Consider the following 14,565-nt stretch of genomic DNA (forward strand, 5'->3'; position numbering starts at 1 on the left):
TTTTTTTTTTTTTTTTTTTTTTTTTTTTTTTTTTTTTTTTTTTTTTTGCCATTTCCATGTTCTTCAAATTTCTAGTTCTGAATGGAAATTGGAATATGTTGAATTTTTCAGCTCTCTGTTTTTTCTATTTGCCAGTTTGGTTTCAATGATTCTTATTATGATGTCAAAAAACTTCTAACCGTGATTCTTAGAATACTCTATATTTATCCCTTATTTTCAATGGCATTAGAGCTGAGGTCTTGTGAATTATTGCAAATTTCAGCCAACGAAGCTGAATCACAGTTGTGAATTTGAATTTCTACCCAGCATTTAAATTAATTGAACCTTTTCTAGAAATAAAACCTGCAAGTTGTCATACATCACATTGCAATAGTTTTTCAAATACGTTAAGAGATGCTAAATCTTTCTTAACCAGTTCATTCCACGTGATTCTTCATTTGTCTTTTATTTTATTTAGTCCTGTTACTTGAATGTACTTTGATCTTTTACAGTGGTAAGTCTATTTATAATGTGAGCATCTGCTTCTAAAATAAGCATTAATACTGTTTCATTTTTCCATGATTATATTCATTTGTTAACTATCATTTCTTATAGTTTGTACATTTAATAGTTTGCTGAATGATTCCCTGGTATAAATTTTTGTTTAACTTGTGTTACTATTAATAGGACATGTCAGACTTTTACATTTTTGCCATCCTGCCTTAATTATGAGTGACTTTGTACTCGCTTTTGTATTCTTTTGTGTGGTAAGACCAAGGTACAAAAAGAAATGATCACTCTATGGAAGTTTCAAAACCATTCAAATTCATGTTTCACTCATTTTCACTTACATTTATGAAATTGCAATTAACATAAAATTACAATTTTATCATAAAACAATCAGGAAAATAAATTTAACATAATATTATATGGTTTCATCTTAACAAATATGAGTTGGAGAAAATGGCAAAGAAACATGGAGACAAGGAAAACTAAATTTAGGGATTGCTTAGATTTAATTCTGAATTTGAAAGTTTTGCATTTCTTTAATTGAAGTTTAGATCTTTTTCTAATTTTCTTTTCTGTCTTAGGAGTGTTGTTGTACTATATTATCTATTTATCATATATAGATGTTTTTACACGGGATCTCCCTTTTTTTTTTTTAATTATGAATATTCTTATTTAGGGATATTTACCCTATTACTAACTGTGTGTTTCATGTCAATCATGTAAAACAAGAAAGGTAGTTGATGTTAATTTCTGTATTCCTGAATTATCTAAGGCTTTCATGATAATTTAAGAGCATTTTTTATTGGTTTGAAAGTCATGGACATGATTTTTAGAAAGGGTGGTGTAGTAATGGTTATTTCATAATCAGATTTTGAATGAGTTGTATTTACCATAATTTGTTCTAGAGATTTCTGAAATCTTCAGTGAAACAGATGAAAATGATTGTTATGGCTGTGGCAGACTGTTTTTGTGAAGTGGTCATGGTCATTATGAGTTGAGGAGGCATAGAAGAACAAAGATTATGGCTCATATGTCAACAGTTTTCATGATGGATAGTCTTCCCATGTACGGGTCGGATGCCAAAAAGGGTTGCTTGTTAGCAATCTGAGACTAGCTTATATTCAATGAGTATGGTGTATGCTGAAAGCACCATGTAGAGGGGGCTTTCATAAGAACGATACTTGTCACTCTTTTTTCCAGAATGAATTTTAGTTTAATCCCATTGTTCAAATGCTATGATACTAGTGAACAAATTTCTTCAATGTGTTGAAGATGTTATGTGAAAATGGTCAGAGAATGAACTCAAGGGAAGATGCCGTCCATTTAGGTTTTTATGTGTATAAAAAATGTTGTTGCATCTTGCATGAGTAGGTCCTACAGGGGTATGTAACATTTTTCACTTTCTAAAGATGGATTGGATTGGCTTGTTTTATTTCTTAATTCATTTATTATGCTGCATCACTCACTTTTGTAATTTTTGGAACTTGATTTCTGCGAGAGGCGACTCTATATTTGTTTTTTTTTTTTTTTTTTTTTTTAAAAAAAAAATTATAACTCTTCATCTCAAATTAGCAAAACCAATGTCTCCTTGCACACTACGTATTCTAGAAATTTATTTTCTAGATATGAATGGGTTGAATTGCTGAACTCTCAATCTATATTTAAACTGTGTCTCCAGGGATGAAAACTGCTTCATTACTGAGAAGCCACTGAATTGTTGAAGTAAGGACATCAATATATTCAAGATAATCACTTCTATTCAAAATACTGTCTCAATTCATCTTATTTTATAACAAATCCTAGATCTCAAGTTGTTTGCTTTTTCTTTTCTGTTCTGGACTCATAATAACCCACCGTTCCGTTGTTTGTTTGTGAATGAGATATTTAAATGCTGCAGATTATAGATGTTCAGTTGAACTTTATTTCGTCATAATTGTTTTTATCTTAAATTCTTTCAGTCCTGCTTCTGGAATGTTCAAGATTGTCAGGCCTGCTGTTGGGGAATCAGTGAGGTAACAAATATTTCCAGTTTTAATCAGTTTTTTATCTATTCTTTTTTCTAAATCCCTTATGACCTCTTTCAGGGAAATGCCTCTGGCAGAATTAAAAAATAAATATCGAAAAATATCGTCTACAGAGAAGGCTCAGAGTGGCTGGGAAGAAGAATATGAAGTTTCATCTAAACAGGTATGGTGGGGAAAATACAAGTTTAGATGCTGTTAATCCTTTCTTAGGTATAACATAACTAGTTGCTTGAGTAAATTTTGAAATAACTCTTCTATTTTGGTTCATTAATTTTAACTTACCAAATTGAAATTTGAGACATCAAGGGAAATTTGCCTAGTTTGTTTGTCTAATAAGGTTGCCTATCTTGTTTATATGTATATATGACATTCTGCATAAATGGGGATAGTGTAGTTGACTTGGTTCGGAGTTTTCAGAATTTATATTGGAAGTGTGTGAGCAACTTAGAATGAACCAGGTGAAAATTAATGATGACGGTTAGTTGTGACCAAGTGGCTCCTTGAGATGTAGAAAGTGTTGTTGATTATCATATATTTTTGTCATGCATTCTGCTCTTTTCTTGTGCTCCTAGGCTTATGAGATCATGTTGTTCATATATGTTGTATAATTTGGATAAATCCTGTTATAAAATGGACCGGGCCTTACTCACTCCCCAAAAGCTAGCTTTAAAGGAGGAGGATTCCCCAAGTATTTTGAATAATGACCTTATCCTAAACCAATGTGGGATAACACGCTCCCTCACGCCCAAAGTATGAACGTCTGGAGTGTGTAGTTTGCAGGTAAAACATTTGCTGGTGGCGCAACATTGAAGTAGGTTAAGCTCTGATACCATGTATTCACCCAAAAAGCTAGCTCTAGAGGAAGATGATTACCCAAGTCTTATATTTTGAATAATGACCTTTTCCCAAACCAATATGGGATGACAACTCCTATTTATAAATATGGAATATCTCTCTTTCACTCTCTCTCGAGCTGACTACTCCAATCTGCAGTAACTAAATGAGTTTATTTACTGATTTTACTATCTTTCATTGCCTTAGCTTATTGTCAACTTCATTTTAACATGCAGTGCATGCATGGGCCCAATTGTAAGGTTGGCAACTTCTGTACTGTTGGAAGAAGACTACAGGAAGTTAATGTTTTAGGTGGCCTTATTCTTCCTGTGTGGGGCACTATTGAGAAAGCCCTATCTAAGCAGGTAACTTGGGGTTTCTCAATCATTTCTGATTTTCTTTCGGCAACAGAGATTTACTCTTTTTTCTTTTTTTAGTAATTTATCTATTTGTCTTCTTCAAAATGTTCATACTCAGTGTTTTCCTGTTGAGATTTATCTCATTTTTCAGCATTGCACAAATTATGCAGTTCATGTTACTTTTTATGATGTGGGTCTATTTATGTGATTGCCTTTTAGCATGGTTTCTGAAAGGGAATCTGAATTCTGGTTGGAAATTGCAAACATGTAGGAATTATAGAATTTGTTTGGCATGAAGTAACATCGAATTTGAATCCAATTCTTAGTCTTCATTTCATCGCACCTGTAGATAATGAAGCTTTCTGGACAGGCCAACGTGGGTTTGTTCCTTCATGGATTCGCTGCATGATTGGTGATCTTCATATCCAGGGCAAATTTGGCCCGAGAGATACGGTCTTTTGTCCAAACCATCTCACCTCCTTTTCCCCCATCTATTCTTCTCCTTCAACCCCCTCTCTCTTATTTATAGATTTCTTGAAGAAAAAGTAGTTGAAGTGGGACTTTGATAATATTAAATATCTATCCAGAAAAACTTGAGAAGCAATGCACAACTGGATTAGAGACAATATTCAAAGGTAACTTTAGACTAGGGACAAGAGATCGCTGCTGGTATCTTCATGTTTCCATTCACATGGGTTCCTGAAAATTGAGCTTATTGGCCAATTTTTTGATTTTACGACAGTTTCTAGGCATTTTCTTCATGATTTGTTATCTAATTATATTTGTTACCTTTTTTCGTGCATAAAATTTCTGCCTGTAGGTTTGATCTGTCTCTATAATTATGACATGCTGTTTTTTTCTCTGTTTCTTTCTTAAATATTGCCCCGCACAATGATGTACTACAACATTTACAGTTCATGCTCACAGTTCCCTTTACTGTTGTGTATTGTTTTTTTAATAATTATTTCCTTACTTTTAGTGTGATCTGAAAAAAGAATGTAAATGCAGTTATAACTTACTTCACACAGAAGGAATCAACATGCTTGATTTCAGTTTAGCTTCTTTACACTGTTGGTTGACGGCAAAAACTAAAACCTTGAGTAATTTTCTCGACAGGCACGTCAAAGCCATAAGCGGCTTCGAGTTGTGCGTTTAGAAACCACCACAGATAACCAGCGCATAGTTGGTCTTCTTGTCCCAAATGCTGCAGTGGAATCTGTGCTGCAAGGTCTTTCTCTCTGCTTTTATTGTGCGCATCTTTGTATTCTGGACCATGCTACAGTTTACATAATCATCATGGTCACATTAGGCCTGAATTATTCAGAATTTTTACATAGAGCTGATCATGGCTGTACATCTTGGTTGCAGATCTAGCATGGGTTCAAGATATTGATGATCAAGATTGACATTAGTCCTTAGATTGGTAGACACCGTCAACAGTTGCAATTGCGCAGATATAAGCATGAGCCTCATACTGAAAGAGGATAGATAGAGTCATTTTCTGCACCACAATGAAATTGTGCAGTCTCATTTTTTGGTTTTCTTTTTTTGGCTTCATTTTTGGCTCAATTTTTCAGCACATAATTTTGTATATCCCTAACATCTCTGCTGATTGCAGATGACAGAAGGACAATAATAGGTTACCAGGTTGTATTATTCATAGCTCTACTTGAACCAGTTTGTAAAACAATTTACAAATCAGTAAAATTTATAGTTCAAAGAAATTAATTTTTTACTATATGAGAGGGAATTCTGTCATTTTCTTTTCTTACCCTGCTGAAGCACGTATACAGTGTAGGTTTAAGCTAAATCGGATTGGTAATGGTCAGAAGAGTCTCTATTTGCTGATTATCCAGTGGTTGGTTTTAAGTGCAGTATTAAAACAACAAAACAAACAGAGAGTGTGCCAAGGTATCAAACTCACATTCCAAATTATTATTATTATTCAAAACCCAGTTGCAAAAGCATTTCACACCCCTTTAACACACAATTAAATTTAGTAACAGATAAACCCCCACAATCTGCATACAAACAGAAATCAAAATGATGGTCATTGCAGTAGAAATTCAGCATACAAAAGGAGCATCAACATGATGGTCGCTGCAGTAAAGGCCAGGTCGCTGAGTGAAACCTTGTTTCTTCAGCATCTTTCTAGCCCTCAAGACCAGTTCCTGATTAGAAACTGCCCCATCTGTATCAGCAAGTATAGTCTGAATTGCATTGCTAAGAGCTCCATAAGCTTCACTGGCATTTCCTGCAGGACTCGCATCAGCAGAAGTTTGGTCTGACTGACAGCCGCTAATTAGAACACCTTGATCTGGCAGTGACCGGTTACTTGCTCCAGCATAAACCTCTTGCTTGGTATGCACTTCCGTCTCCAAGGCAGGTTTTCCGTAACCCTCGTCATCCTCCAGCTTGTGTTTGAGAAACTCCTGCGCAAGACCCCCAACCATACCCAAGAATCCACCTCCGCTTTCTCCATCTCCATTTTTGAATTTGTTCAGAAGAACCTTCATGAACTTCTTCACTTTAGGACTCGAATCTTCTCCAAAAGTGTCAAAAAGTGTTGGTCGCAGCTTCCCAACATCAATGTCATCTTTGCCTGTTTTTTGCTTCAGCATTTCTATGAGAGTTGAGAGAGGAAGAGATCTACTTTTCACGTAGCCATGTTCACCATAGCCTTCTTCGACTGCCCTTGAATCATAATCTTCCTCATCTCTGTGGTGCTGGTGATGATGATGCAATCCAGAAGGTAGGTGAACTCCCCGAGTTTCAAAAGCATCTTTAACTTTGTTGTGCAAAAAACTTCTGAATCCAGATCCAGATCCAGAATCTGATTCCTGCTCTTGACGATTGGTACTCTCCCCTATTTGCTCTTTAGCCTCATCAATGAGACCGCCACTGTGACAAGAATCAGACACAATTGTTATGCGGCAGCCAGTTGGAACCTGATCCACAAATTCCCGGAAGTCATCATCTGTTCATGACCAGCCCAACTAACAGTCAGCACATAGAATTGCTTAATCGTCATAATCTACTAAAAAGGGTCATCTGCGGAGGGGCAAAATATACTAAGAAAATATTTGTCAAAAGAAAGTTGAGGTAAAGTAGAAATCTGAATACAAAAAAGGAAGAATCATTTACAGGAACAGAGGATGAATAGAGGATGAATCTAGAGCCATAAGGTGTATCCACTTTACTAGAAAGCCATTATTGGGAACAGGAGAGACTTTCTTCCTCTTAAAGAAAGATTTACATCCCCCCCTTATGCTCCAGCTAGAATTATTTAATAAACAGCAAACTGAGTACACAAATATTAAAATATGGCTTTGACATAGCAAAAAGATGAGGATGTTCATTTCAAAACATGCATCTATTTAACTCGATCCTCCCAACATCTTAAAAGCTTAAGATCTCTAGGTTCCAATCTTGATCATTACGAAAACAAAAGGGGAATAAAAGAACAAAATGGAGATCCCCAGTTGCCTCTCCCAACGAAAATCAAACAACAATTAACAAAGGAATCCTTATTCATAGAATAAATCAAAATTCCCAATTGCCCACACCAAAATAAGCATTACAACTACCAGCATGGATAACTAAACACTGGCAGATCAATTCAATTCAAGTAAATATGGGGTCTAGTACCTTTCATTACAATTTAAAATATATTCCAGTCTTCCATCACTTGAACTCTCAAAAATCAACAAAAATCAATAGCATTGTGGACAAATGCAAAATCTGATTGTAATGTTCTTATGATTTGTCGGAATGATTTAAAAAGATAATACTTCTCATATGAAAGAAAATAGATTCAATTGCAGTCAAACTTCCAATTTTTTTAAATTAAAAAATAAGAATTATGATACAAATCAAGCTAAATAAAAGGTAGAAAATTGGCAGGATATGGAAATGAGATCATAGGAAAAAAAAAAAAGCAATTAAGATCACGACAGAAAGATTAGATATTACCAGTAATGAGATTCATATCACAGGGCACAATGCACTCATCATAGCCAGTATCATCATCCTCGCCGGTCTCAGCAGGCAGCCTTGTCCCATGTCCACTGTAATGAACAAAAAGAAAATCGCCAGGGTCCGCCGATCGCACCAGATTGCTGAGGACCATGCGTATGTTTTTCCCAGTAGGTTGCATATAGGACTCATCAGTGTCTATCAAGATCATAATGTTTTCCTCAGAGAAACCATAGCGATCTACAAGACACTTATACATCCTCCTCACATCGTTTATGCATCCCTTTAATTCAGCCTTTGTTCCTGGGTAATTGATTCCTATCAATACAGCTTTCTTCGCCATTCTTGCGATTATGTCAATGCTACTTTTTGCATATAAAGTGATATTTTGATCTCTCTTTCTCTCCTGATTTCGGCCGATTTTCTTCGTCGGTATGTATAATCTCCTTTTAAGGACAGCAGGATGAAGGTCCTATTTGAATTCACAATGGTATTGTTGGATTAGGAAAGAAGAATGTGGAACGTTGACCAGAAGATGAAAGGCTACGCTTTTTCTTCTTCCAAAATGTGATATTCATATAAAGGACTCTATTTTGGTCCCAATATTTTGGTTCGGATGATTTTTTTTTTTTTTTTCTCTTAGATATTGGAGAAAAGAATTCAATCATTGATCTATTGTGAGCTGGTATTCTTATCAGTAGGTTATTTCTTTTTTTTTTTTTTTTATTCATTGAAAAATTTGATGAGCCCAAAATAAAACTGTGAAATATACAATAAAGATAGCGCTCCTTTAAATTCGAACTCAAGACTTTTTATTATTTACATGTCATTTTTTTTTAATTTATTAGAGGTTCAATGAACCGAAATAATATTGCGCTATATATAATATGGATAACTTTTTCCTTATCTCATCAAATTGATTCTATAATAGTATGCAAAAGAAAAGTGAGGTTTTATTTATGATAAAATTATTGACGTTTATTTCCATAAACTAACATGTAGGAAAATATTTTTCACAATTCTTCGTTGTGTGGGGCGTTCAGAAAAATAAGTCAATAGAACAAGTCAAAGGAAAATTAAGTCATTTTTAAGAAAAATAATTTACCATTTTTAAAAACGTAAAACATTTTTAGGACATTGACAAACTTATTATAACCTTATAAATTCATATTTTTTAATATATTAATTATCAATAGTCATTACTACCGGTCACTGTCCATCACCGGTCACTGTCAGCAACCACTAGTGGTCACTAGGGACTTTTATGATTTACCTTTTTTTATTCTTCTTATATTTAACAATAAAATTTTTAAATACAAATTTCTATTATTATTCATTTTTTTACGGTCTTATGCGTTAAAATTTTAATATTCTTAATTAATTTCAATATTGCAACTAAACAACAGAATGTAAGTCATTTGAAGAATATTTTTCAAACAAAACATTTTTCTTGAAAAATATTTTTTAAAAATAAGTTATCTTCTAGAAACAAACAAATACGATTTAATAAATAAATTAAATAGAGTGACTATTTAATTGAACGGTGACAAAATAAAAATATTATTTATTATTTTTCAAAAATAAAAACTTCTCATACCTTCGAAAAAAAAAGATAAAACTTCTCATAATTTGTGAATTTTCACTAGATCATGAGGACTGAATAATAATATATCTGCATTTAAAAAGGATTTTTTTTTAATTGTCAACAATTAAGCGAAGAAATGAAAAGTTTTTGGATAAATAACACAGTGATTATTGAGAGAGATAGTGCATGAACAAGATGCAAAGCCTACATATCAGGATGCAAATATGCAATCATGATGTCAATTTTGAAGAGTTGGTTAAAAATCGCAGAATATATAAATTCGCCCATAAACTTTACGACTTTAACATTATGACATTCTAAACTTTACGTATCACTTACTGTACACTTGAAATTTATAAATTTTGGTAATATTATAAATTTTTCGACATTAATATCATTAATTTTTAAAGTGTTTGGCTTATATATATAAAATATCAATTTGATATGTAGTTAACATGACTTTTTGAATAATAATTTCAATAAAATTTAATTTTTTTAATGAGTATTTAATTAATTTAATTTTGCAAGTTGAAGTGTTCAATCAAATAATTTGAACATTGAAATGTTTAATAGATGTAGTTTTACAAATTTAAGCGTTTGATAAGTCAAAGTAAAAGCTGAGGGAACCACAATACCAAAGTAAAAAAGTTCAAGAGTCAATTTATGTATCCTGCACTTAAAAATCAAGTGATGAAGTTTCTCTTATGCATTTGAGAACACGTTCTACCTTTTCGACATGGTAAATTGCATGCTAGTTGCAAAAAATAACAGTTGCGGTGCATAATAGGTCAATTTTAAGGTTTAGAATGCTATAAAAATAAAGTAATAAATTCAATCGTGAATTTATATATTGGGCTATTCAATTAAATTAATTTTAGACTAATATTTAAACTAAAATTTTTTGGACTTAATATTTAAATTAAGCTAGTATTTTTATCTAAGGAAAATATAATCCGAAAAATTTTTAATATTAAATTAATTAAAGAATCAAAAGATTTTCATCGTCGAGCATAAAGGATAAAAATCGAGTGTTAACACCAATATTCCATATCAATTTTTTTGAATTAGGATACAAAATAATGCTTGTGAATTTTTTAAATATATCTAAATGATTAAATAGATCAATAATTTTTAATTTCAAAAATACGCCTAGGATTATGCAAATAGTTGTTTCAGTAGTACAGTTGTACGTGCATGTTATAATCAAATGATTTGATTTTTCAGTAATAGTTCATATTTTTATATTAAGAAGCATCATTTGCCGTTTGTGTTTTTTTTTTTTATTTATTAGAAACCAATAAATGGAGGACATAACGGGAATTTTAAGCCAATTCCATGTCAGTAATGGGTTACATGGCAAACAGTCAACTTCCATGTCATAAAAATTGGGTCCCATAACTGCATAATCATTTTTTCAATTTGTCACATCATCTGGAGACACCTGATTAAAAAATTTATAAATTCAGCTACTTAATCATTATCGTTTTCTATTAAAACACTAAAATAGAAAAAAAAAGTGAAAGTTCAAACACCAAAGATATAATTATCCATTTTACAATCAGTTGTTTGGTGCCCATATGGACAACTAAAAATCCCCACTAGGATTACTGGGGCCCATGTTTTCTTATATCCATTAAGGATGTGTTTATTTGGACTTATTATAACTTAATAGACACATATCTTATTGATTTAGATAAAAATCAAATAAGTTTGTTTGTTTTGTCTTTTCAAATATACAGCTTATATGAATATAGAGGCAAAAAATTTGATTCAAAAAGCTAAGTTTTGTTTAGTTTTTTTTTTTTTTTTACTAGAAGACAAAAATATCCCCACCTAATATTTAGAATCACAAAATTATATCATAATGTCAAAGGAACTATATATTGGATATATTTAACTATATATTTTATTATGTTGAGCCACATGCTTCAAGAAAAAGTGGATATAAAGGTTAATTGCATTTTTTGTATATGAATTTTATGAAATTTTCTATTTTGGTGTATGAATGGAAAAATTTATAATTTGGTGATTAAACTCTTAATTTTTTGATAATTAAGTGAAATTTGCACATGTTTATAATCGAAATTCCTTATAGGATGGTTGGGACGCACATTATCATTTGTATGTTGTTGGCTATACATCAATCACCATGTGACGTTGGATGTCAAAGGCAAAGGATGTGAGAAAGACTTAACTATCCTCTTCTCCAGTTCCCTCACATCTACTCGCTAATTGATTCAAAACCTTGGAAATAGAAAGCAACAAACAAGCAACAGACAAAAGCAAAGGCTTCAAGTATTCCATTTTTTCTAGAATAGTATTCGAATCACTTTCTCCATTCCATGCTTTATGCTGCCACCAAATTGTGACATTCTACTGAATCGAGTCGTTGCATAGAGTCGAGTTGAGTACCAAAACCCGGTTCGAGCCATTAGAGTCCAGAGTGGGGTAGTATGGGATGTACAATAAGAATGAAAAGAAGTGGACTTACTTGAATAAGACAAAAAGAGCAAAGTATAAGGATTAGGACTTACTTGCACTAAAATATAAAGTTTAGGTATTAACTTGTATTCTGTTGCAAATATAGGTACTATTTGGTAATTTTTTTACATAAAATCATTGCTATATTAGAGCTTTCCCGAGACTTCCATTTCACTTTCCCTTCTTCATCTTTATCTTCATCTCCTTCATCTCCTTTACTCACGTTCTTTTCTCCATCTTCTTCATCTTTATCTCCATCAATTTTAATGGTATTCAAGCATTAAATTCAACCTTTATTCTCTCCAAGTAAGTAAAATTTCTTGAATTTCATAATTTAGTCATTTAGTGATATTTTAGATGATTCATAAAAGTTCTTATGTATAGGAGAGGTGAGCTCAAAGGTAGAAGAAAAAGGAAGCTAAGTAGAAGATTTCAAGCTTTTGAAGTGAAGGTTTGATATCTCTTTTAGTTTAACAATTTCTTTGCATGAGAACTTGTGTAGTGTGTTGATAATGAGAAATTATGTGGCTTAATGTTGAGTAAGAGGTTTGGAACTGGTGAGAAAGCATTGGATGAAATGAATAAATGAAGTAGATATTGATTTCATGCTGAAACAGGTTTGTTGGAGAACTGACCAGCAACTTCATCTTGATTTTGACCCTATTAAATGATAGAATTAGGAAGTGGTATAGAAGAGTTATTTGTTCCTCTATGTTTTAGCTGTCCGTGGGTTTTTGAATCACCTAAATTGGAGTTATAAATTGAGAGATATGACCAAAATAGTACAACCTGTGTAGGCTAGAAACACGACTCGCGCTCGCGAATTTCATGTCGTGCTCGTGATTTGTGCCTGTAAACTCTCTGACTCTCTTGTGTGCTTCTTGCACTCGCGAATTTCATGTCGCACTTGCGATTTGTGCATGTAAACTCTCTGACTCTCTTGTGTGCTTCTCGCGCTCGCGACTTGTGTTTTGATGCCTTTTGGACCTCTTTTTCTATGAAATTGTATTCCATTGCTCAAATTGTATTCCTACAATCATTTTTAAAACAAAAGAGACAACACGAGCAAATTTATAAAAACAAAATGCAATCATGCAAATGATGTGAAACAAACATAATACAAGTGGCCCGCTTTGTGAGGCTATCAGCATACAGGTAAACAGTATGGTTTATGAATGTAGGCTGCAGTTAATATGTTTTGTACTAGTGACATACCGATAATGTGCTCCATTGAGGTTAGGTAGAAACCACATAGATAAGGCTATGTCGCGACATAGGATAACAGATCTGCGCCCCATACAGTTTGGTACTCCGGCTTCAGGCCGTTGAGTGTGTAACACCCCTTCCCGGTCCACCCGTAAACCCGAATAAACCGAGCCGAGACGCTACAAACTGGTTGACTGAATGAACTGACATGCTGAAATCATAATGTATAATGAATCTAATATCATGCTGAGATTGCTTATAGTAATAATGTACTGAATATTTACAAGACATGATACTAGTTACAAAATGGATTGGGCCCAACTATGTGCCCTGTACATGCCATAAAAGAATAACAAAATGAGTTTCTACCCTGAAGACCGAGTCTTCTATAGATGAACGGCAGCAGTTGTAAACGGACCCTCTACGGACCAGTCTCAAAACCTGCGAGTTAAACAGGTAACTCGCTGAGCAAATAAAGCTCAGTGGATATCTCAACATAAAACAACAATAAGCACACATATAAGCAAAAAGCATTATGTAAGCACATATAATCACACATAACATGCGGCTTTCATTTTTCCTTAATGATCTTTCTTACTGTTTATTTTACTGTATGATTCATGCAGTAGCAAGTTAAAATATCTGTATGGCTCCATAAGGTTATAGCGAAACCGAGGTGATAAGAAAAACTGTATAAACTGGATGAATACTGTATACTTGGCTGCTATGGCCCATATAATCATATCCACTCAACGGCCTGTAGCCGGAGTTCCAAACTGTATGGGGCGCAGATCTGCTATTCTATGTCGCGACATAGTCTTATCTACATGGTTTCTACCCAACCTCAATGGAGCTTCATATTAGCATATCAACAATGTAACACAATAGCACATAAATAGTTTTACAACTTCATAGTTCATCATATTGATTTGAGTTCACATCATATAAATACTTACATGTTGTTTTAATCCATGTTCTTATGTTGTATTTTTGTTTTACAATGATTGGATGCATACAAGTTGAGCAAAGAACCCAATTACATAGAAAAAGAAAGTCCAAAAATGCAGGAAAAACCAAGTCGCGAGCGCGCCTGTGGAAGTCGCGAGCGCGAGATGTAGAAAATAAGAGACAGTGTGTTATCAGGCACAAGTCGCGATCGCGTACTTGAAAGTCGCGAGCGCGTAGTGTGCCAAATGAGAGACAGTGAGTTTTCATGCCAACTACGCGAGCGCGCACTTGAGAGTCGCGATCGCGTAATATGCCAATTGAGAGTCAGAGAGTTTTCATGCCAACTACGCGAGCGCGCAGTGCAAGTCGCGAGCGCTTCCAGGCCAAGGGCCAACTTCGCGATCGTGTCTTGCAAGGTCGCGAGCGCGAGAAGAGCAAAATGAAAGTCAGTGAGTTTGAAGTGGAAGTCGCGCGCGCGCAGTGCAAAGTCGCGAGCGCGCAACGTGCTTCCAGCCTACGCAGTGCCAGGTCGCGACGCGTTTCCAGCCTGCGCAGTCTGCGCTCTTTTGGTCATATCTCTCAATATACAAATCCAATTTGGGTGATTCAAAAATCCATGCAAAGCTAACACATAGAGGAACAAATAACTCTTCTATGACACTTC

General features: G+C 33.9%; 2 protein-coding genes across 2 annotated transcripts in view; one reads left to right on the plus strand and one right to left on the minus strand.

Annotated features, from left to right (window-relative positions):
* The window catches only part of EMB1135 (RING/FYVE/PHD zinc finger superfamily protein), a gene marked incomplete at its 5' end in the record, with an annotated part of 31,159 nt that extends 25,715 nt beyond the window's left edge, over window positions 1-5,444 (plus strand). Inside the window, 5 exon segments of the mRNA XM_012229169.4 lie at window positions 2,448-2,501; window positions 2,574-2,676; window positions 3,584-3,712; window positions 4,823-4,934; window positions 5,075-5,444. Of these exon segments, the coding sequence (XP_012084559.2) occupies window positions 2,448-2,501; window positions 2,574-2,676; window positions 3,584-3,712; window positions 4,823-4,934; window positions 5,075-5,112 (436 nt within the window).
* A 174-nt stretch (window positions 5,445-5,618) lies between these two features.
* MC4 (metacaspase 4) lies at window positions 5,619-8,301 on the minus strand. The gene is made up of 2 exons (XM_012229170.4): window positions 7,679-8,301; window positions 5,619-6,683 (listed from the first exon to the last, which is right to left on the minus strand). The coding sequence occupies exons 1-2, from the start codon at window positions 8,022-8,024 to the stop codon at window positions 5,773-5,775; spliced, it is 1,257 nt and encodes a 418-aa protein (XP_012084560.1). The 5' UTR covers window positions 8,025-8,301; the 3' UTR covers window positions 5,619-5,772.
* Between the last annotated feature and the right edge of the window lie 6,264 nt (window positions 8,302-14,565).

The sequence above is a fragment of the Jatropha curcas genome, chromosome 10 (assembly GCF_041381405.1).
Source record: "Jatropha curcas cultivar XTBG-Jc1 chromosome 10, XTBG_Jcur_1.0, whole genome shotgun sequence".
Taxonomy (NCBI): domain Eukaryota; kingdom Viridiplantae; phylum Streptophyta; class Magnoliopsida; order Malpighiales; family Euphorbiaceae; genus Jatropha; species Jatropha curcas.